General features: G+C 52.2%; 8 protein-coding genes across 8 annotated transcripts; 5 read left to right on the forward strand and 3 right to left on the reverse strand.

The window, feature by feature from the left end:
* Positions 1-510: 510 nt before the first annotated feature.
* BDZ99DRAFT_498161 (uncharacterized protein) lies at positions 511-3,105 on the reverse strand (the record flags this gene model as incomplete). Its single annotated transcript, XM_033723564.1, has 2 exons — positions 511-2,754; positions 2,896-3,105. The coding sequence occupies 2 exons, from the start codon at positions 3,103-3,105 to the stop codon at positions 841-843; spliced, it is 2,124 nt and encodes a 707-aa protein (XP_033576894.1). The 3' UTR covers positions 511-840.
* An 841-nt stretch (positions 3,106-3,946) lies between these two features.
* Positions 3,947-4,339, forward strand: BDZ99DRAFT_476161 (uncharacterized protein; the record flags this gene model as incomplete). The annotated part of the gene is made up of 1 exon (XM_033722043.1): positions 3,947-4,339. One exon carries the CDS (start codon positions 3,947-3,949, stop codon positions 4,337-4,339), a length of 393 nt encoding a protein of 130 aa, XP_033576895.1.
* A 1,203-nt stretch (positions 4,340-5,542) lies between these two features.
* Positions 5,543-8,388, reverse strand: BDZ99DRAFT_415891 (uncharacterized protein; the record flags this gene model as incomplete). Its single annotated transcript, XM_033716771.1, has 2 exons — positions 6,534-8,388; positions 5,543-6,482 (listed from the first exon to the last, which is right to left on the reverse strand). Coding segments are annotated over exons 1-2 (2,790 nt in total), but the record flags the coding sequence as incomplete, so codon positions are not given.
* A 2,070-nt stretch (positions 8,389-10,458) lies between these two features.
* BDZ99DRAFT_462568 (glycerol-3-phosphate dehydrogenase-like protein) lies at positions 10,459-12,155 on the reverse strand. Its single transcript, XM_033719873.1, has 3 exons — positions 11,910-12,155; positions 10,732-11,858; positions 10,459-10,673 (listed from the first exon to the last, which is right to left on the reverse strand). Exons 1-3 carry the CDS (start codon positions 11,966-11,968, stop codon positions 10,612-10,614), a joined length of 1,248 nt encoding a protein of 415 aa, XP_033576897.1. The 5' UTR covers positions 11,969-12,155; the 3' UTR covers positions 10,459-10,611.
* Positions 12,156-12,822: 667 nt separating this feature from the next.
* BDZ99DRAFT_487936 (alpha/beta-hydrolase) lies at positions 12,823-14,264 on the forward strand (the record flags this gene model as incomplete). The annotated part of the gene is made up of 3 exons (XM_033722871.1): positions 12,823-12,880; positions 13,348-13,728; positions 13,882-14,264. The coding sequence occupies 3 exons, from the start codon at positions 12,823-12,825 to the stop codon at positions 14,262-14,264; spliced, it is 822 nt and encodes a 273-aa protein (XP_033576898.1).
* A 903-nt stretch (positions 14,265-15,167) lies between these two features.
* On the forward strand, positions 15,168-15,695 carry BDZ99DRAFT_299957 (uncharacterized protein). The gene has a single exon (XM_033714188.1). The coding sequence runs from the start codon at positions 15,333-15,335 to the stop codon at positions 15,594-15,596; it is 264 nt and encodes an 87-aa protein (XP_033576899.1). The 5' UTR covers positions 15,168-15,332; the 3' UTR covers positions 15,597-15,695.
* Positions 15,696-16,072: 377 nt separating this feature from the next.
* Positions 16,073-18,117, forward strand: BDZ99DRAFT_415901 (DNA polymeras-like protein subunit delta-2). The gene is made up of 5 exons (XM_033716772.1): positions 16,073-16,150; positions 16,200-16,383; positions 16,445-16,576; positions 16,626-17,529; positions 17,634-18,117. Exons 1-5 carry the CDS (start codon positions 16,110-16,112, stop codon positions 17,864-17,866), a joined length of 1,494 nt encoding a protein of 497 aa, XP_033576900.1. The 5' UTR covers positions 16,073-16,109; the 3' UTR covers positions 17,867-18,117.
* Positions 18,118-18,429: 312 nt separating this feature from the next.
* BDZ99DRAFT_462571 (o-methyltransferas-like protein) lies at positions 18,430-20,285 on the forward strand. Its single transcript, XM_033719874.1, has 6 exons — positions 18,430-18,654; positions 18,711-18,834; positions 18,898-19,021; positions 19,114-19,285; positions 19,383-19,662; positions 19,722-20,285. Exons 1-6 carry the CDS (start codon positions 18,487-18,489, stop codon positions 20,042-20,044), a joined length of 1,191 nt encoding a protein of 396 aa, XP_033576901.1. The 5' UTR covers positions 18,430-18,486; the 3' UTR covers positions 20,045-20,285.
* The last annotated feature ends 337 nt before the right edge of the window (positions 20,286-20,622 follow it).

Genomic DNA, 20,622 nt, shown 5'->3' on the forward strand with positions numbered 1-20,622 from the left:
CTCCTCCTCGCCAAAGTCCGCCCATGAAATCGACAAGCTCTCCAACATCTTCACACCCGGATGCTCACCACTATCACCACTCCCCCCCAAAATCCCTCCCCTCCATTCCACCCCTTTTTCTTCGACTTTTCGAACACCACCCACCCCTCCACCCCTCCATACGGAACTTGTAATCTGCTGCTTGACACCAACCCCCCACTCCACGTGGCTTGTAACTGACGTTTTTGAACCCCCCACCGCACCGCACCGCACCACACCAAACCATCGCAAGTCGCTTTCTCGTTTTGACACAACCCCCAGCAGGGGGGGTTGGGGGGTTATATATACCGAGAGAGAGAAAAGAAATCGAGAGAGAGACAGGCACGTGAGACATGTGATGCTCGGGGGTGGGGGGAAGGGCGGTGGAGGGGGGTCAAGTGGCTTGACAGACGTCCTCGGGATACAGAGTGCAAGGAATGAGCGGTGAGAAAGCCTGGCACGCAGAAGCAGCAGCAGAAAGGGGGGTCGGATGTTCACAATAATGACTGCATATTGCATTCCCCATCCCCATCCCCAGCCTTTCGGGTATCTAATACTCCTACTCCTACTCCAACCAATCAAACCCCTAATTCGAGGTCCGAACAGCACCCTCTAACAACACACCCCACGTAGCCGAAATCGCGGCTAAGTTGCACATCCACAATGTCACAAAAGCGCCTGTGCCTACCCAAAACCAAACCTATGCGTAGATAAAAAAAAATGTTTTTAAATCCGCCCAACCCAGATGCTAAAAAGATCACAAACGCCTATTCCCCACTAGCCTACACAAGCGCCGAGTGGATATAACCGTCGACGAGGTAATCATCGTTCATACCGCGGCAAATCCGACTGCCCCCCCTGCTGCCCTAAATCCTCTTCGTCCAGCACCGGCGCGGATGGCGCGATAACCGGCTGCGCCGGCCGACTCGCTTCGCCGACATCGTCGGGGACGTCGTTGGGGTTGCTGCGTTCCATCTGCAGCCTGCGACGTTGCAGCTCTTGCTTATCCTCCGGGTGCGGACGATGAGTCGGGTTGGACGGCGGCGAGTAGCTCGGTACGGCCTGGCTGTGTGATTGAGGGGCTGCGATGACAGTAGACGGCGTTGATGGGATTGGCGTTGAAGAGAGATTAGAACGACCCGGTATCGTTCTCGTATCGTCGTCTTCGCAATGCTGGTGTTGCGGGCTGGGATGATACGGCGCGTCGTCGTCTGGAATGACAGGTGCCGAGGGGGGGATGGTGTGAGATGCTTGTGCAGACGTTCCGGGGGCTTCAGGGGGCTGACTGGGTAATAGCCGTGCTTCTGCTCTTCGTAGCCGTTCTTTTTCAGGCAGGTCTTCCTCGGGGACGTGATTAGGTGGATGGAAGTGCGAGGGTCGTAATGTGTCGTCATATTCGTTGTAGTGGTACTGGTCGTCATGGTAATCGCCTTCTTGATAGCCGTCGCCTTCGGTGTGGTTTCCGTAATAATGGTCCTGGTGCTCATATCCGTAGTATTCTTGTTCCTCGAGGGAAGGATAGTATCTCGGATCGCCGGGCGCCAGGGGTATGTCCTGAGTGTTATGTGACGGGTCTTGGGCAACGCTCGGCTCAGGTTCCGGGGGTGGCTGTTGCCTCTTCTTGCCATTCCGATCGCTGTCTTTCGTACCGATTACAACCTCGAAAACGGAGCAGACGACGCTTTTATCGCGTCGAATGGATTCAGTATCGATGAAATTGCCTCCCCATGCAGCAAATACACTCCCATTGGCGTCCTCGGCCCGTCCCATCTCTGGGGTAGTACCATACAGATTCGGGACGCTGAGGAGACCACTGTTCGAGAAGTACTTATCGAGGCCCGTCAATTTGCCTTGCAAGTCAACCACCACTTCCACGTAGTACCTAAAGCTGATCATAGCACCGGGAACGGACGAGATGGTGGGAAACGCATCGTCTGGAACTCTAACCGAACACTTGACTTCGGCTGTTAGTGTCTTGGGGTCCACGTATAGGGGAGCATAAGACTGCGAGAGATCCTTCCGAAACAGATGGCTAGACCCAGCTGAAGACAACGACAAGCCGCCAAGACCAGTCCTCGACTTCGGGTAATAGTCCTCCGATTTCGTCTTGTCGCCTTTACTATGTGGCGCAACGGGTAAAGCCGGGTGCATATCAACACGAGCTTGCCGATACAGTGTAACGATGATGCCCCGCACGCTCTTGATGTGTTTGGTGTGTTCCACAGAAATCTTGACCGGTATGTTGTCCCCGCGCAGGAATCCACCTTTCGAGATCTCGATCCTCGCAGTAATTGACTTGCCCCGCAATGATATTTTGCTCCCGACGACTGTCGCGCTGTCAGCAGTGGCCACAGACCGAACCCCGTACTCGGTTCCGGCGCCACTGCTGAGCTGACTGTCGAAGCTGATGTCGCTCGGGGAAGGGCTGTCGGGCGTGTCGCTTTCTCCTGCCACACTGCCTAGCTCGGACACCCTGCTATTCCGGGCGGGTTCGGAGCTGTCACTGCTCTTTTGCGGGGACTTGAATGTCGATGTGACCGTCTTGACGCTCCTCTTCTTCCTCCCTCCGCGCGAGACTGCCTCTAACGTGATGGTCCGCGGTTTTGGGTCGTGGATAGGCGCAATATCAATAGTCTCAATCAGATAGACCTTGGTGTCGCAGGAGGTGGTGGGGGAGATAGTCGTGGGTCGAGTCAGTGTCGAAGTGAGCATATACGACACAGTGCCGCGTTCAAACTACGCATGTCAGCCGATTGTCCAGATGCCAATTTCGAGTATACCCACATCAATGCTGCTCGGCAGTCCTTTCGACGGGAAATCCAGCTCAAAGTTGAAATGGTAGACTCCTTCAGCGAGCCTCCCTTCACCACAACACACGTATTCGTCCTCAAACAGCGACGCAAAGCCATTCCCAAAATAACTCGCCGACTTTTTCCCCTTACCCAACGCGATCGTACTGCTGTAGCTGCGGAAGCCATCGCCCGGGGAATTCGGGTTCTTAAACACCTGCACGTATCCATGCAAACAAACCACGAGATGGGTGACCCTGAACGGCTTCAACACCTTCAGGATGACGCTTCCTGTCATAACATCGCCCGGGGAATATCGGCGATGGGGGTCGTCAGCCTGGATATAGAACTCGGTGAAGTTGCGCGTCTTGGACTGCAGGGGCGACTTTAGGCGGGAGAGCAGCGACCGCGTAGGCGTCGAGATTTGCGAGGGCGAGGGATGGGCAACCGGGGGATTCATGCTCCTGTGCGCCGTTCACATGATGCGGCTAGCCGCGTTGAATAGCACGAGAGACTCGAAAGTGGACGTGGACGTGGTGGATGTAGAAGTGGGGGGCGGTCGAGGTCGGAGGGGTCGTGGCCACGCAAGCGTAACAAAGATGGCCTGGGCTTGTAACAACGGCTGAAGCGTGACACAGAAAGAGTTGTTACTGTATTGCTGTCAGCGGCAGGTCTGACAGTGTCGTCGTTGACAGTGTCGTCGTAGCGCGGCAATTGGCGACAGCGGGACGAGAAGGAGCCGGCTGGCGGACTCGAGGTGGTGTCGTCGTAGGGTCTGGACTCGAGCGGCGGAGAGAGAGTGCATTTGGCCCATGTTGCGGGCGACAGAAAGCAACAAGTCGGGTCGTAGTTTGGCATCGCACGACGTCTGGGGAAAACGAGGCGGAGCACTTACGGATGCACGATGTCGCTGATGCCGAGACAAGCACCTGGGCGAGTCCGCTGCTGCTTGGCTGCCAAGGCACGTTGAGGAATGACGGGCCCGCAGTTCTGGCAGACGGTCCACGGGAGAGGCGGGGAGGGGTATTTTGAGGGTCTGGAAAGCTGGGTGTTGCGGGGACAGAGCGGAAGAGGCTCGTCGCGTCTGGTGCTTCGAGGGAGCAGCGTCTGCAAGAGACGGTCAGAACGAGAGCAGCGAAATGGTCGTGTCTTCACAGCTGAGCGACGGGAGGGGATGGAATGGCCCTGTGGCCCCCTGTCCAGAGCAGTGCACCAGAAAAGCTTGCGTCGACAGCAGTGGACGGCTTCCCATTGGCCTTCCGCCGCGCTGGCTCTCCTTCTCGCCCTCAAGCTTTGCCTGGCGTGCGTTCTGCATCTGTGCGCATCTGTGCCGCCGAGACACGCAGCAAACGTGCAGGAAACCGGTCCGGCTCCTCGACGCCGTCCCTCTCCCTCACACCTCACAACAGCAGCCGCCAACTCAGCTCCATCTGCCAGGCATCCGCTTGAGCCAGCAGCGCTACCTCTCGCCCTCCACCACCGCGGTGCCGGAGCCTCCAACTCCAGCCGGCGGCCAGACGGGTGACAGATGAAAGCCCGCGCCCACTCCAGCAAGCGGAACGACACGCCGCCGTCGGAGGGGGGGCAGTCCCCACAATAATTCCCTCGCACTCGCAATCAAGCCCCGCCAAGCTCGCCCTTAGCAAAAGCTTGTGCTGAGTCCCCGAAGTCGTCGCCTCGTTCGCGCTGGCCGTGCAGCCGGCGGACCCGACTCGTCAGTCGCTGAGCTGCAGCTTTTTCGGGGAAAGTTTCTCCGGTTTCGTGTGGCTGGGATTGTGTTTACGAGGTGTGATCCTTACGTTTCTGCGTGAGGCATTGGTTGGAAACGGGCGGGTTTGTGCTGGCCAGGATTGGGAGAGGTCGTTGGTGAGCTCAACCCTATCGCTACGGGCTCTTGTATAGGGCTCGTAAAGTGCTGTCTGTCCGTCAGACAGCCTTTGTACGCAGCTGAGGCTGGTGTTCGTATTAAAAGCTATACGTCACGTGGCCATGCATCATGTGATGTTAACGAAGCGTAGCACTCTTCAATAAAATGAAGCAGGTGAAGACAGGAAAGCTGTTACTCTTGATCGGCATGTGATCTAGATACTTACTTACAAGATCCAGAATACAGCTTAAATGGTGATGTACGTGCGACGAGTATCAAGGTGGCGAATAGACTTCCCTTACAAAAATAGAAGGCAAAAAACAAAAAACCTCCCAACTGCCCCTCGGACTCGAACTAGAGCCCCAATTCTAGTTCAAATCCGAGTGACAGCCAAAAGATTTGCGGGTTTATTTGGTTCGTGTAATCATGGGGTGAATTGCGGGCGAACAAGAGCGGCACAGGCCGGCCGCAACCCCAAGATTGAAAGGTTGGGGAAATAAAGCGATACACATTTCAGCTAGCCACTCCAGCGCTACAATACGAATGCCGCACATGCATCGTTACGGGAACTGAGTGTTAATTCACTTCTAGAATAGAAACACCGAACCCAAGTCTATGTAAAAATGGCCATCTTACACCCCAGAATCCTCCCAAAACAACTCCGCCCCCTTACATGCCTAAATAAAGTGAGGATTTCCATACAAGTGTCTTGCCAGCTCTAGTGGAGAGAAGCCTGCCCACCTGCTCTCCGCCGAAGCCCTACCCTCTGCCGCCGAAGCCCTACCCTCTGCCGCCGAAGCCCTACCCTCTGCCGCCGAAGCCCTACCCTCTGCCGCCGAAGCCCTACCCCCTGCCGCCGAAGCCCTACCCCCTGCCGCCGTAGCCCAACCCTCTGCCGCTGAAGCCCTACCCTCCGCCGCCGAAGCTCTCAAATGCCGATCTACCTGTGTCTGCGCCGCAGCACTCGGCTCCGCCTGATCCTTGCGCGGCTTAGCAAAGAGACACTTCCACAGATCATCCTGCCTGACTACCTCCCCATCGCCCTTCTTACGCATCAACTGCTTGAGTGGGGCTTGCTGCAGCTCCAGCGAATTCGCCGCATCAATCGCGTTCTCCTGTAGACTTGGCGTCGCTGTGCCCGAGCTAGATTCACTGGAGTTTGCCTTACGCCCTTGACTCATATGCTCTAGGCGTCGCGAAACGGAGATGTCGTAGATGGCCTCTTCCACCGTGTCGCTGACCAGGTACATATACACTGTCGTAGGCCGCTGCTGTCCGATCCGGTGAACTCGCGCTATGGCCTGAAGCTCGATAGCCGGGTTGATCAGCGGCTCGCAGAGGAACACGTACGTCGCGTTGACCAGATTCAATCCAGACGAGTCCGATTTCGCATCTAGGAGGAAGCATTCGGTGCTAGCGTCAGACTTGAACTTCTCGATCCCGTGCTTCTCGCCAATACTGCTGCAGCCGATGTTCCAGCCTTCGAATGCTTTGCGCAGCACGTCGAGGAAGTCGTTGAATTGGGAGAAAATGATGGATCTGGCTCCAGGGTCGTTCTTGCGAATCCAGAGAAGATGTCTTGCAATCGTGTCCACCTTCGTGCCGTATGATGCTCCCGTGAGATCAATGTTCTTGATTTCGTTCATGACGGTGCTGCTGATGTCAGAGTAGATGGAGCTTTGTGCTGATCCGGGAGAAGACGGTAGTGACTGGCTTTCGGTTTCGTGCGTTTCCTCTTGCGCCTTCATCTCTTGCGGTTTGTAAGTGATATCGTGGAAGTCGTTGGGGTGCAGTTTCCGCTTGCAGATCTAACCTTTCATATTAGCCACAGAACTCAAATTAGAAAGACGTTGACTTACCGGGCATGTGCGGTGAGCTCTATGCCATTCCTGAATGCACTCTTTACAGAATTGATGTCCACAAATGGTCAACACACCATTCTCAAACTCCGACTGGCAGATAACACAGATTCGCTCGCCCTCTTGCTTGTTCTCTTCTCGCAGATGGAGTAAGAACCGCTGCTTGGCTTTAGTCCTGGTCAAGTTGGTCTTCGCCATCACTTCTAGTCTCTGCTGTTTCGCGAGAGCGACCATATCTAGCTTTTCGTCCATCTCCTCTTTCCACGGAGCCACGGTATCTGAGATGTGCTGTAATTGACGGTAGAACCCCAATCGCCGATTCATCGCTGTTCGGAACAATTCTTGCTCCTTCTCCAGTTCCGCCAGCGCTTTGGTCTGCGAGGTTGATATTGCCTGGATTTTGGCCAGCTCCTTTTCAACAATCTTCAGCTCCGTTCGTGCGCGATCGTTGCCTTCATCCGCTTGCCATTGAAGATTTGTGACCAGAGTTCGGACCAATGAGATTGCTCCTTTGAGGGATGCGTCCTTTGCAGTAGGCTTCAGCTTTTCGCGGATGTCTAGTATTTTCAAAGTAAGCTCGGGAGCATGCCCTTTGCCTTCAAGTGCGAATTTCTTTGAAGTTAGCATCTCGTGGTCGATCAACTCGTTACTCAATCCAGTAATCGCAAGATTTCTGTCCGCAATAATCGCTCTTAGAGCAGCGATGTAGACGTAGAGATCGTCTTGGGCCTTGGTGGAATCTTCGTATTCGTCTCCAGTAGTTTCCTTGCCCTCGTCTTCATCAACAAGCGGCAGAAGTAGTATGCTGACTACTTTCTTCCTCCATTCGTCAATCTGCGCAGTCTGGTTGTTCATCACATCGGTGAGACGATCCATCATGTCAAGTACCTTGCGGTTCTCGATTCCTCCATAGTCTGTTAGTTCTTTAATGTGCGGCACTTTCGCGAAGTTCTCTTTTTCCACCTTTGCTTCAATCCTCTTCATTAGTCTCATGGCGCTTTCTTGCGACTCGCGTAGCAGCTCTTTCCGGATTGCCTTCGCCGTTGCATAAAACTCCGTCTCAGACTTTTCCAGCTGATGGAACTCTTCAGATTCAGCCATCGTCAAGTTCTTATTCTCTTTGATCTGGTAGTAAGATGTGCCCACAAAGAAATTGCAGGCATGCTCCAATTCCAACGCAGATCGAAGACTCTTCTTGATGGTTGCTAGCCGCGCGAGGCGCTCAGATCCCTCGCCTTGTTTGTTCTTGTCTTCGCCGTCGCTTTCTTGATCAGCGACAACGGAGACGGAACGGCCGCTCGCGATGGATGCGGCCCCCTGCTTCACAATCTCGGCCTCCAGCTCATCTCGACATTCTTGAACGAACCGGCTAGCCTCCTTCAGAGCAGCGAGATAGACTTCGAGCGCTTTCTCACTACGATGCTCGTCAGGCTTGACGTTTGCAAGAGCATGACCCTTCCCCAGCGATATCAGAACCACCTCACGCTCTCCAGCTTTCGCTATAGTGTCGTTCTGTTCGATCATGACCTCCAAAACTTCCTCGACAGTGCGCAAGGGGGCGTTTCCGCGACCGAGTGCCCTGCGGTTCCGACGACCAACCTGAGCATGCAAACAGGTCTGCCTGAGACGTACTAGCCATTCTCGCATCTTCTCCAGAACAGGCGGATCCCACGGGTTTCCATCATCGTCCAAGAACTTCCCATCTGATGAGAAGCCACACGCCTGGCACATCTGCTTGATCAATTCTGAGTAATTCTGCTCCTCGATGGTGGTAAATGGAACGGTGATGACTACTCGCTTCTGAGCAGGCAGCCTCAACTCATGTCGGATCTTGTCTTTCGTATGGCGCATCGCGATACGACCAAAGATCTGCTTAAAAGTGGCTTTGTCGACCCGACTCCAATGTTGTCTGGAGCTAGCGTAGGGTTCGTATCGTAGAAATATGAGGAGTCCGCGAAGATCCTGGACGTCCTTCCGCAATGGAGTACCGGAAACTGCCCAAGCGTTGCAGCGAGGAATCTGCCTGGCTACAGTAGCAGCATTGCTAACTCCGCTTTCCACCATCTGAGCTTCGTCAAGACAAACACGCCACCATGAAATCTGAACTAGCGGACTCCGGCGTGGTTCGAATCTCTTTTCATGTCGCATATTTCGCTTTGGCGCCGCGTTGGCGTAATGAACCTCTTTGGAAAGAACATGATATGTCGTGAGGACGACATCATATTCCAGTAGCTGGTCCATGGTTGGGCTTCGGCCTGGCTTGTCTGCCGATCCTGTTGGCAGGCCCTGATAGTGCAATACTTTGAGATGAGGGGCATGGGTGCTGAGCTCGTTTTTCCACTGCTGTAGAATCGAATTTGGGGTGATGATCAAGGTCCCGCCAGTAGCTGTAACCTTATTTCCGGTAATTTGATCGACAAACTGGGTCCCTGTGGCCATTCTGCGGGTATGGAGGCAGATTAGAGCAATGAGCTCAACCGTCTTGCCCAAGCCCATTTCCTCGGCAAGAATGCCTCCACGCAATTCTTGAAACGCAGAAACATCCGTCATGACCATGCCTCTTGTCTGACTAACGTAGCATCGAGTCCCCATGGCGTCTTTGGTCTCGTGGAAAGAAGCTGGGATGATATCGGCTTTGCCAGATGCTTGGCAAGGCTCCAGCTCCAGGCCATTGAATTTCACTCCCTCTCGTCGCAGTAGCCAATCGACGGCCCTCTGCTGGAATGGGTACAGCTTGCTCTCAAGTGATGGAGTCTGTATATGAGAAGAAACTTCGCGATCCATCGCGGGAACATGTACACTCTCGTAAAAGTCCTGTAGTGACCACGGAGTGTGTTCGCGGGTCGATTCGGCAGGAAGGTAGTGGCTCAGAAGTTCCCAATCACTAACCGCTTCCCTTCGAAGACCCCTAGAATCCACGACTGAGAGTCCCACGTTCCATCCGATCTGAGTTTCAAGTCGGAAACACGGTCGAGAACCTCGGGGTGGCTGTATGATACAGCGTGAGAATGCGATAGGCGTGGCCTTGCCCTTTGGCGAAGAAAGCTTCAAGGCCCTCTTCATGTGGTCCTCGATCTCATTCAACGATATCGAGGAACCGGTGAGCAGAATTCCAGGTTGAGAACCAGCTGAAACAGTGATGGAAAACGCCTCCTTAGAGACCCGGGTGAAGTCCCGAAGAGAGAGCTCGAGGGGTTCATAAACAGATGTGTTGGAGAATAGCGAGGGACCTTTTGGGAAATGCTGGATTGTATTAAAAGCGAGGAACTCGAGAACAGTACTGCGACTTACCAAATCTATAGATATTCTGGCGAGAACGATGCTGGTATAGCGAGCGGTGTTAGAAAGAGTGGTATTCAGGCGTCTCTTTTTCTGTGGCGATTCGATACCGGACTCGACATGAGAGAGCTCCACATCTGGGCCCAGAACCTGGGTCGAGCCAGAGGATTCGGGTCCTGGAGAAGGCGACGGTCTTTTTCTACGTGGCTGGTTGGAGGATTTTGATGCGATGCGCTCGGGGAGGTCTACATGCATCAAGTCGTCGCGCTCAAGGAACGTGGGGCGTTGCGATGCAATGAAATCCAGGAAAGTCTTCGAGCAGGCCGAAGAAGCGCCATTTGTGACATGCTGCGTGCCTTCTGTTAGCACGCCGTGCACCGTGGCCACGGCATTCAAGCACGCCATGTTGCGGGAGGTGTGAGAGAAGAAGGATGGGGAACTTTGGGATGGCGAAACGGGACATCGTCCCCACAAGCGTCGGCTTTAGCGGGGCATAAGGTTGGCCAACCGGATCCCCGCCAAGCTGATGGCTCTTTGAGCACCACGTATTTTATGCAACCACCCCCTGTCGCAGGAGCTGTTTTGGGAGTGGATGCCTGATGGATGCTTACGGGTATTTCGCTATGCATGGTGGTGCTAATGTCTGCAGGTATTTCATCGAATTTCTACGAACGCTACTAGTCAAAGTGCATTTCCGCCCAAGGCCAACACAAGGGTATTGCCAATCCTATCCCACTTACCTCCCGAAGTCCTTCTCGTGCTATGCAATGCTGATAAAATGATATCCTACTCCAATAACCTAGTTTTTGGACTCAATCAGATCCGGGATCTGCTCAGGCTTGACATTGCCTTCAAGGATATCTACGTTTCATTAGCCAACCTACAAGGGTATAACATCAAGACAAGAATTTGAACTTACTGTAAACCGCAGTGAACAATGGGAACTTGTCCTCCATTCCCTGGCTTTTCAAGAAGCTGTTCACCTCATACGCCGTGCTCGTTCCCTGCAGCTTCTGTCCGTTCAGCTGCGTCTTCTCTACCTCATCAATGCTGATCCCCTTCTCAATAGCCATCTTTGCGCTCTTGAAGTTGCGGCCGCCCATGCAACTAGTCACGACATCGGCAACACCACAGCTCTCCTCGGTAAAGGTGCTGGCATGGACAGAGTCTTCGAAGAATGCTTTCCCGAACGCGACCATCTCCAAGATCCCCACGCGCATCACGGCAGCTTTCGCGTTGTCGCCCCAACCAAGTCCATCGACAAAGCCCGCAGCTAGAGCGATGATGTTCTTAAGGGCGCCACCGAGAGATACACCTGCCACATCCGAGACCAGACGCACATGGAAGTATGGGCGATGGAAGAGCTTGCGGACGTTCTCGTGGGAAAGAGGCGGGTACTCTGATGGTAGCGCCTGCAGTCTGGCAGAGCGAGCAGACGGATTGGGGTTGCTCGGAGAGATCAAGTCAACGTTCGACGAAGTAGGAGAGCCTTTTGGTGTGGGGGCACGCGAGTCCAGAGGGGGAGGATCATACGCAACAGTTGTCTCAGAGTATTTCTCCTGGGCAATCTCCGAGGCAATGTTGGCTCCAGAGAGAGCTCCACAGTAGATGCTTAGACGAATCCCTATCGACTCCGAGAGAAGACGAATGCCCTTCTCAGAGACGTCCACACCCTTTGTGCAGGATATTGCTCGCGCATACGGCACGATGTTGCCTTTCAGCTGGTCGCAAGCCCGCGCTATGAACTGATGCGGCAACACAAACACCAAGATTGTAGAGTTTTTGCAGGCGTCCACGATGTCGGCATTCGCTATGACGTTGGGAGGGAGGGTAATGTTCGGGAGATATTTGACGTTCTCGTGGAGCTTATTGACCAGTTCGGAGAGCTTCTGGGGCTTGTTGGCCAGCTCGGAGGCAGGGTCGAAGTGTCGGGACTCCTTGGGAATGGTGACTTGTTCTTCATGCACCCACATCTGCACGGTCTCTTCGAACAGGCTGGGGTGGGCTTTTGTGTTTTCGGCAACAAGCTTCGCCATTGTGGTGCCCCTACTGTAATTAGCCAGGACGAAATGTTGCTAGATGTGCACGCATGCATACCAGTTGCCGGACCCTACAATGGTCACCTTGTGCTTCTTCAAGGCTCCTAGAGTCGCCATGTTGTGCTGAGTGTTGTACGTCTGGGAAAGTGACGTCGGCGTCAGAAAGTTGTGGCGAAAGAGGTGTACGAGAAAAGCTGTTTGTGTCGTGGGGCTGGAAATCCCTCTGACGGTCGTGGAGAGCAGATTGAGCATTCAGCGGGGAAGATCAGAAATGTGGAGGCTAGAAGGCTGGGGAAGCGGAGCGGGCACGCGGAGGTGTTGAACGACGCCAACAGCTCGCCCTGGCTTGTTGAATCGTTGAACTCAAAAATGCGATCACCTGCTGGGGTCTGCTGCACCTTCCCTTATCGATAATGCGGCCTGGGATTCTTGCTTCTGCATGTGAGACTTGGCGGTCACTTTTTGAGGTAATTGGAGTATTTACCTAGGCACGCAGCAAATAATTACGGCTTTAGCACTTGAACCTCGGGAGCTAGCTTGGGTAGGCAAGAGGATGTCTATAATAGTTCGAATGCAACATCTGCTTGTGAAGACTCCCTTTCACTATTTTGAGCACTGCGTAGTTGTGAGGATACTTCAATACGTCAATGAACGTGATCGGGATTACATCAAACTAAACTAATAGACAACTAACACTTGACTGCTGTGGTTCTAGCCTATCCTAGTTGGAATTCTGTATCTTACGTAGGTGTTCAAAATGGATTGGCTTATGACCAGAATGTATTTCGGGAATCTACGTCTATCAATCTTGAATTGTTTAAGCAGTAGTTCGCAGTCCAATAGTTATACAGTAATGTGAGTGCAAGTTGATAAGGCAGTTTAAGGCGGCCTGGCGGTCTTACAGGTCGCTCAATTTCACACTTTTCAATTAAGTTCCTGAAAATGCATTAGGACTCCAGCAGTGGACCCCCATGTATGCAGACATATGCCTAGTACTATTAGATCAAATAGAGAGCTTGAGCGACACAAGTAGGTCAACTAATAACTGCCCTGATGAATGACTTGGGCTTGTTTGAATCGCACTCACGATGTGACCCCGGAGGTACAAAGGTATTTTGACCTAAGAGCCGCAGACTCTGACTTCCATTCAAGTGTCGTCTTAGGTGCTAAATGCTACAAGAATACAAGAGAGAGTAGTAGGCGGTCACAGAAGTCTAATTGAATACTTTTAGCGGGTGGTTGGGATAGAGTTTTGGAACTAGCGGAGATCTACTTCGTACAAAGGTAGAGGTGCCGAGATACCCATATCATCTACATACCACGATACCCCCAGAACTCATACTACATAGGAGCTACTTTGAAAATGGCGCAGCTAATTGAGAGTCAATCGGAGTATGAACCCGAGATGCTAACGAACATGATGAACAGCTTCCTCTGCAGAACGCCCGCAGCCACAGCATCTTCCTCACCTCAAAGCTCCTTCGACGCCCCTCGAGACGACTCAATACCCCTCATCGTACCCTCCAACACCACGCATACGCACACCTTCATCGTACTTCATGGCCGCGGTAGCAATGCACACGACTTCGGCCCTCGCTTCTCCTCCGCCCGTACCTCTGCTGGCCACACCCTCCAAGAGCTCTTCCCAGGCGTCAAGCTCGTGTTTCCCACGGCAAAGAAACGTCGAGCTGCGCTCTATAACCGAGCCTGGATTAGCCAATGGTTCGACAACCCCTCGTTAGATAACCCCACCGAGAGGCAAGAAATCATGTACGATGGATTGCGGGAAAGCAGTGGAATTATACGGGGCTTGATACAGGAGGAGGCAAAGCTTGTTGGGGCGAACAACGTGGTGCTTGTTGGGCTAAGCCAGGGCTGTGCTATAGGGCTACATGTCTTGCTTAGCTCACCAGGCGTACCATCAGGGCAAGGGGAGGTGGAGGACAGATTGACAGAGTCGCAAAGCCGGTTGCCTTTTGCGGCGTTCATTGGCATGAGTGGATGGCTACCATTAGCCAGAGATCTTGGAGCCGAAACGTGGCCATACGACACAATACAAGACGATGATCCCTTTGGAGGTAGTGAAGGGAAAGACGAAGACAGTCTCTCGAAGCAACAACTTCGGGCCGCGAATTTTGCGAGGGATATCTGCGACCTGTCTATGTTGCCTCTGGATGGCCGCGTAGCGCCAGCGTTCTCGCAAGTTCCCGTCTTTCTCGGCCATGGCACCGAGGATGACAAAGTCCGCCTGCATATGGGGAAGCAAGCCTACAGCATTCTAGAACGACTTCAAGTCCCTGTCACGTGGAAGACGTACGAGTTTGGGCACTGGTGGAAGGAGCCCGAGGAGATTGATGACATTGTCAATTTCCTACAAGAGAAAGTAGGGTTGCATACTGTCAAACGAGATTGAGACTTGTTTTCGTCAATATGAGCCCCGATGACGCTCTTTAAACCCGACTTGCCTCAGCTACAGGTCCTTCAGAGCATCAGCATAGTCCCGTCTTACCTTAGCCCGCTATATGCATCCAGCATGGGCCAGTGTACTGAGTGTATACACTGTAACCACAAGCCTTACCGGCTAGCGAATCTGGGCACCGACTAAGAGTTCCTTGAGACAAGCAACCGCAGCTGTATTGAAGGTTGTTTCGGAAGCACATGCTTTCGAGTAGTATTTGAACTTGCCTTTCTTTGCCCTGAAGCTTTGCCTTGATATGCTCGTTCTGAGAGTCGATCGTTGAATTTGCGCGCTCCAGATACATCCTGACGGGACATATCTGAGTATTTATATCCTTCACTCAGTACGCAACCGTGTTGGCCTCCAGTACGATCATGAAGCATTCTACTTTCTGTCTTTTGCCTACACGTCACGAGCTAGCCCGGTGGCATGAGATGGAAGATACTGTAGTCAAGCTATCCAGCCATTCGATAGCCTAAGCTCACGTTCAAACGAAATGGTTACTGGCTTCGCCTTCCCATGCTCCTATTCGTCTCCCAAGCTATGCTGTTCATTATCCCTTGAAAGACAACCGCCCACCCCACGCGCTGCCTAGAAGAAATGCAGCCCCATCGTCAGAGGCGTACGGGCGGTCCAGTATCACGACCCTACCACCCACTTCCACCAGCCCCTGTCATCCATCAAATCCAAGGCCCAGAAGGCTGACGTTGCATTTCTAGCGCAAGACCCTGCGCACACCAATCTAAGGGCCACGATCCGATCCCGCAAACTTGGCAACGCGCATCGTAGCTGGGATCTTGCTGCGGTACCCGCACCCTGGCTCGGACGAGATCTAGTGTGACGTCATATGGTTTCAGACATGGTGGTGGAGATATAAAGACGGTTGGGAAACACCACTAATTATTCACAACGCCTAAATCAAACCATCTACAATACGCACTATACCAAACACACTCTTCTCGTGCCAGAGAACCATAAGCCCTACCAACAAACCCGCTTCCGAGCAATCTACCATTACACATCATGCCTGTCGGCCAACAAGAATCCGGTGTTACGTCCGGTGTCAAATTCGTCACCAGCACTATCGGCAACACCGTTGGCGGCCTCACAAACACCGTGGGCGGTATCGTAGGCGCCGCTGGCCGTGGCTTGGGCGAGACACTTGAGGGTGCGACGGGCAGCGCTGGACGACCCGTGGCGAGAGGGCTTGCGGATGCCGCGACGGGGGTCGAGAAGGGTGGACAGGATATTGCGAAGGGCGTGAAGAATGCCGGAGAGGGGAAGTAAGGGTTTGATGGTTGGATACTGGATACCTGGGATGTACTGGACGGAGGATGACTACTTGAAAGGATAGGAAAGGTGTATTTCTGGTTATATAATATAATCTTGCAATGATTTATGATTATTTCTATCTCGCGGTTGAAGACGTGGTTTCTCTAGAATCTATCTGATTTGCTTAAGTCCTTATGAGCAGCCTATGTGAGGTATGTTGATTAAGGTGCGATTGGTAAAGAAGATTGGTCGTCAACGCCTCCGATCATTTACTTACGAGGTAAAGCAACAACTACAACAGTGCCATCCCGCGTATCGCCCTGCTTCAAATAAAACCCGTTTCTCGTGGTTAAAATTTGGAAATATTTGCCTCGCAAGACTGATGATTGGTCCATTCATTGGAGGTCTGGGACCCCGGTTTTTGACGCGCATCGCGTAGAGTGGTCTTCGCGCGTCGACCTCGAACATTTCCACCCCACACTACTATGCCAACCCAACAAAGCTGTATTATAACTTGCAACAACAGCTATGGCCGACGGAAGCGGTGATTTTAGACAATGTTCGCCATTGTAAGTCGGAGCGTACCCCTCGATAGCCTCAAGCCTAACGCTGCGCCAGCCAAACAGACTTCTCCACGAACGAGCGCTCCCAATCAGCTTACACTCCCCTCCATACTTTTGACCTTCCAAGAGGCGCAGACAAACACTACCAGCAACAATATGCGGACATGTACTTCCTGCGGCTGGCTCAGCTGAAGCCGGCCGTTGAGGAACAAGCGGAAGAGGCCTGGGGCAGCATGAAGGTGAATTCACTGAGCACAATTTTGATCAATGGAAGGCAATACTGATCGAGTCGCACTGCAGATTGGATCAGACACCCCGCAGCATGTGGACCGAGTCCTTGATGTACGACAAGGCATACCTAGCTGGGTTGTTGGAACTGTCTTTGTTGATATGCCTCTGAAACCAAACGTCCTAGACGATATCTCTAAAGACGTGAGTTCTTTGAATCCATTTCAGAGACCCCGGCTAATTTGCATTTCAGCACTGGATATCAGCGCCCCCAACCCGTGAAAGATACACCACCGATGGCAAGCTTGATATGATGATTGAGGATGAGTCTGGACGATTGAAAATTATTGGCGATGGTCTTGACACCCTTGGCCTTGTTACGGGCTGTGTGATTGCGATTCTGGGCCACGAAAACATCGACGGGGTCTTCAATGTTATTGACACCAAATACGCGGATTTACCCCGACAGCCCGAGAGATGGGAAAAGGATGAAGCGAGCCTAGCTTTGTCAGGAGGAAAAGTCAAGCAAAAGAGACCAAGGGCCGACAGAGTTGCTATAATCAGTGGGCTAGAAATTTCCGGGGACTCTGGCAACGATCTAGCCCTTGTTATGCTTACGGAATACCTAATAGGAGAGAGCTCGCACCCATCAAGACCAGACGGAAGCAAGAAGATCAGTCGTCTCATAGTTGCTGGTGGCAGCTTGGCTCACTCTTCTCCAATACCGTCTCGTGAAGAGGTTGTCGCAAAGAAAGGTCACAAAAAGTATGGATACGATTCTGCTGCATACGATGCCTCTCCCACAGCACGCTTAGACACGTTTCTAAGTGATATTCTACCAACTCTCCCAGTCACTCTACTCCCCGGTGTTACAGATCCTGCCAGCGTAGCCATTCCACAACAGCCTTTACATGCTGCTCTATTTCCTCAAAGTCGCGCCCTGGCGAACTCGCCTGCATTGAAAAATGACCCACATCTCGGCTTCGACAGCGTTTCCAATCCATGGGAGGGCGATATCGATGGGTGGAGATTTCTAGGTACTGGAGGTCAAACTGTTACAGATGTGCAAAAATACTTGGATGTCGATTCCACACTCGACATTATGGATGCGATGCTGAGGTGGAGGTGCATCGCACCGACTGCTCCAGATACACTGTGTATGTATATTTCGTTTCCCTTACCATTTCCCCTAGATGTGCTTTGATATCATACCTTTCCATACCGAGAGGCTGCAGAAGTGGCAATGCTAACAGCCTTGTAGGGTGTTATCCTTTCCAAGAAGATGACCCTCTGCTTGTGAAAGAATGTCCTCATGTCTACTTCGCGGGCAATATGCCGAAATTCGACTTCAGAACAGAGACAGGTCCACTCGAACAAACCGTCACCTTGATCTCCGTTCCAAAATATTCCGAGACTGGGATTATAGTGTTCCTAGACATGGAGACACTAGAGGTAACTCACATCGAGCTCGGGGTAGGCAATCCAAAGCCTTGATACTGTACGTTACAGGGTTTGATATAGCGATGATTTACGATCGTGGGTAAGAGTGAGAGAGTCAATATACCTGGTCCTTTCTGCGACTTATTTTGCGGCGTCTACCATCCTAGGCTGAGGAGTGTCCACAGTGCTTTAGCTATTCTGCTTCCATCTGAATACTGTAAAAGCGTGGTGGCTGCACCGGCGTGTAGCATATAAAAGACAGTTTAACGCGGTTCAACTTCTTCAAATGCACTCGGTATCGGTGTTTGGTTTCTGAAAATAATTGCGAGTGCCTGCGTTTGCGTCTTCGGATTTTCACGCTAGGCCCTTGTTAGAGCCTGCTGTACGGGCATTGGATCAACGTAACAGGCGCAGGTATGGGAGAGAACAAATCAGCCCATGTCCGCGGCTAATCTATCTGCAACAGCGTCCCAACCCCCGCGATATCTTTCTATCCTTCAAGCACCCTCCAGTCCGCACATTTTCACTATCAATACACATTAACACGTCCAAGCCAAATCATCGATACTTCCACACACTCAAGTATCAAGTCTAGTATTTTGCACTGTACTCACCATAATCATACGACACTTCCAAAGCGTCCAAAGTTCCGGTGTGAACGTCACCCCAACAAAATGGCTACCAACCACTCGGCACTCATCAAGGCGGCGGAGCAGTTCTTAGCGACTGCAAAGGAATACAAGAGCGATCATCTTACTCAAATGGATATGTTGAAGCAATTAGACAAGATGCGGTTGACCCTAGAAGGGCCTATGGATCCGATCTTGAGGCAGTGGGATACCGTAAGAAATATCATCATAGGTCGTGATACCGCACGGGAGTAACCAATGGTTCTCAGATTCATACCACAGCTGCTATGAACCTCCTCGTGTCTACTGGCGCCTTGCAACAGATTCCCACTGAGGGTACTATCACATCGCAGGAGCTTGCGGATGCGGTTGGTATTGATGAGTCTGTTATCAGTGAGTAATCCCGATATGACTGATTTGCTGAGTGTGGGTTTCTAATATAGTTGCCTCTGTTAGCTCGCGCCATGAGGGTCATTTGCGTGCAAGGAATCGCCGAGGAGCCAGAAACGGATGTCTATGCCCACAACGCCAAATCGCTCGCATACATCACGGGCACCAGCCAGTACTTTTTCCAAATGGTGTGAGTTCGATTTCATTTATCAACGTACCCGAAATACTATTCATTCAAGCCTTTTGCGCATGGTTCAAGCAGAGACGTTGACTTTCCACCAGACTCCATCAAGATCTCGTGATGAGAAAGCTCCCCGATTATTTCAAGACGCACACTAAGGAAGATCTTTTCGATCTTAGAAAGAGTCCATACGCACATGCCCTTGACCGAGAAGGCATGACTTACTATCAGGTCATCTCAGATGATCCAGATAGACTTCATATGTTCAACCAGGTGAGAGAGTTACAAGCTGCACGGCATAAGATCAGCCAACATCGTTTTCCAGACTTAAATCATAGTTTTAGTATCTATTCACATTGACACTACCTAGACCCTCACCCAGATGGACCAACAGATGCCAATCCTAGGCATGTTCCCCTTCGCCGCTCTCAAAAACCAAGTCGAAGCCTCACCACAGAAACCATTCATCGTCGACGTCGGTGGCGGACGCGGCCAAGTGCTCATGTCCGTCCAGAAAGAAGCACCAGCTGGCTTCGGCGCGAAGATGATTCTCCAAGATAGGCCAGACGTGTTGGCTGCAATAGCACAGGAGGATATCCCGAATATCGAGAAGATGGAGCACGATTTCTTCACTCCCCAGCCGGTCAAAGGTGCGTTTTGACACCATACAACATATTCTTAAAGCATCACTGATTGGGACACCTGATAGGCGCACACATCTACCTGCTCCGCCGAATCCTCCACGACTTCTACGAGCCCGTATGCATTGAGATTGTCAAGAATATCGCAAGCGCAATGGACTCGGACTCCAGGCTTGTAATTGGTGATTTCGTGGTTCCTGATAAGACTCACTTGGGGGATGATTCTATGGTGTACTGGATGGATTTCCTGATGATGATGCTGACGGGGAAAGAGAAGACGAGGAAAGAGTTTGAGAGGATTCTGGATGCGGCAGGCTTGCAGATTGTGAAGGTTTGGCCGTTTGCTGTGGGTGCGCAGGCGATTGTTGAGGCTAGGCTGAAGAGAGCTTGAGTAAGACACGGTAGTCTGCTTGATATCGCTATCAAAACACGTAATGCTGTCTAGATACTGACGGGGGCCTGTGGGCGGAGTTGATCTAGGGGTCTAGTTGACTCACGGGTTTTAGATTATTTGATCTACGTTCCGTCCAGACTACTTTGATTATGTTGAAGCACGTCGAACAGTGCTAGGCGAGTGGACCTAGAATTATTCTCTGGTATTAGAAATCGGTGTGGCCGAATGGAGCGATTAGATATGATTGGTGGTGTACGTACAGCACGTGAGTTTCAGCCTGGTCGACTTCAGACCTCGAATATCCGCCCCGCTTTCACGACTCTTCTTTCCTTCACAGTCCTAGAAGATCATACTAGCTTGCACCCGCATTTCTCTCCATCAAGTCAGATTACCATTGCTTGGGATACCTATCCGACTGAGTGGACACTGAGTGGACACTGCTTCCGGGAGTGTCCCAGCACGGCAGCATATCCGTCACCAGCTTTCGAGGACACGCCCGAACCCTGTGGGGACAAGCCTTACGTCTCGTCTTAACTTCCGAACATATATCAAGGGGCTTCCAGTAGTGGTAAGCA

This window comes from Mytilinidion resinicola (assembly GCF_010093595.1).
Source record: "Mytilinidion resinicola strain CBS 304.34 unplaced genomic scaffold BDZ99scaffold_9, whole genome shotgun sequence".
In the NCBI taxonomy this organism is placed as follows: domain Eukaryota; kingdom Fungi; phylum Ascomycota; class Dothideomycetes; order Mytilinidiales; family Mytilinidiaceae; genus Mytilinidion; species Mytilinidion resinicola.

What these genes read in the sequence shown, in the direction of transcription:
- BDZ99DRAFT_415901 (XM_033716772.1), top strand. Translation starts at nt 16,110, where the DNA reads ATGGCCGACGGAAGCGGTGATTTTAGACAATGTTCGCCATT. An exon ending in AGGCCTGGGGCAGCATGAAG is followed by an intron (nt 16,384 to 16,444) that starts GTGAATTCACTG and finishes GTCGCACTGCAG; the next exon opens with ATTGGATCAGACACCCCGCA. An exon ending in GACTGCTCCAGATACACTGT is followed by an intron (nt 17,530 to 17,633) that starts GTATGTATATTT and finishes ACAGCCTTGTAG; the next exon opens with GGTGTTATCCTTTCCAAGAA.
- BDZ99DRAFT_299957 (XM_033714188.1), top strand. Translation starts at nt 15,333, where the DNA reads ATGCCTGTCGGCCAACAAGAATCCGGTGTTACGTCCGGTGTCAAATTC.
- BDZ99DRAFT_462571 (XM_033719874.1), top strand. Translation starts at nt 18,487, where the DNA reads ATGGCTACCAACCACTCGGCACTCATCAAGGCGGCGGAGCAGTTCTTA. An exon ending in GACTTCATATGTTCAACCAG is followed by an intron (nt 19,286 to 19,382) that starts GTGAGAGAGTTA and finishes GACACTACCTAG; the next exon opens with ACCCTCACCCAGATGGACCA. An exon ending in CACTCCCCAGCCGGTCAAAG is followed by an intron (nt 19,663 to 19,721) that starts GTGCGTTTTGAC and finishes GACACCTGATAG; the next exon opens with GCGCACACATCTACCTGCTC.
- BDZ99DRAFT_462568 (XM_033719873.1), bottom strand. Translation starts at nt 11,968, where the DNA reads ATGGCGACTCTAGGAGCCTTGAAGAAGCACAAGGTGACCATTGTAGGG. An exon ending in ATTGTAGGGTCCGGCAACTG is followed by an intron (nt 11,859 to 11,909) that starts GTATGCATGCGT and finishes TAATTACAGTAG; the next exon opens with GGGCACCACAATGGCGAAGC. An exon ending in ATTGTTCACTGCGGTTTACA is followed by an intron (nt 10,674 to 10,731) that starts GTAAGTTCAAAT and finishes AATGAAACGTAG; the next exon opens with ATATCCTTGAAGGCAATGTC.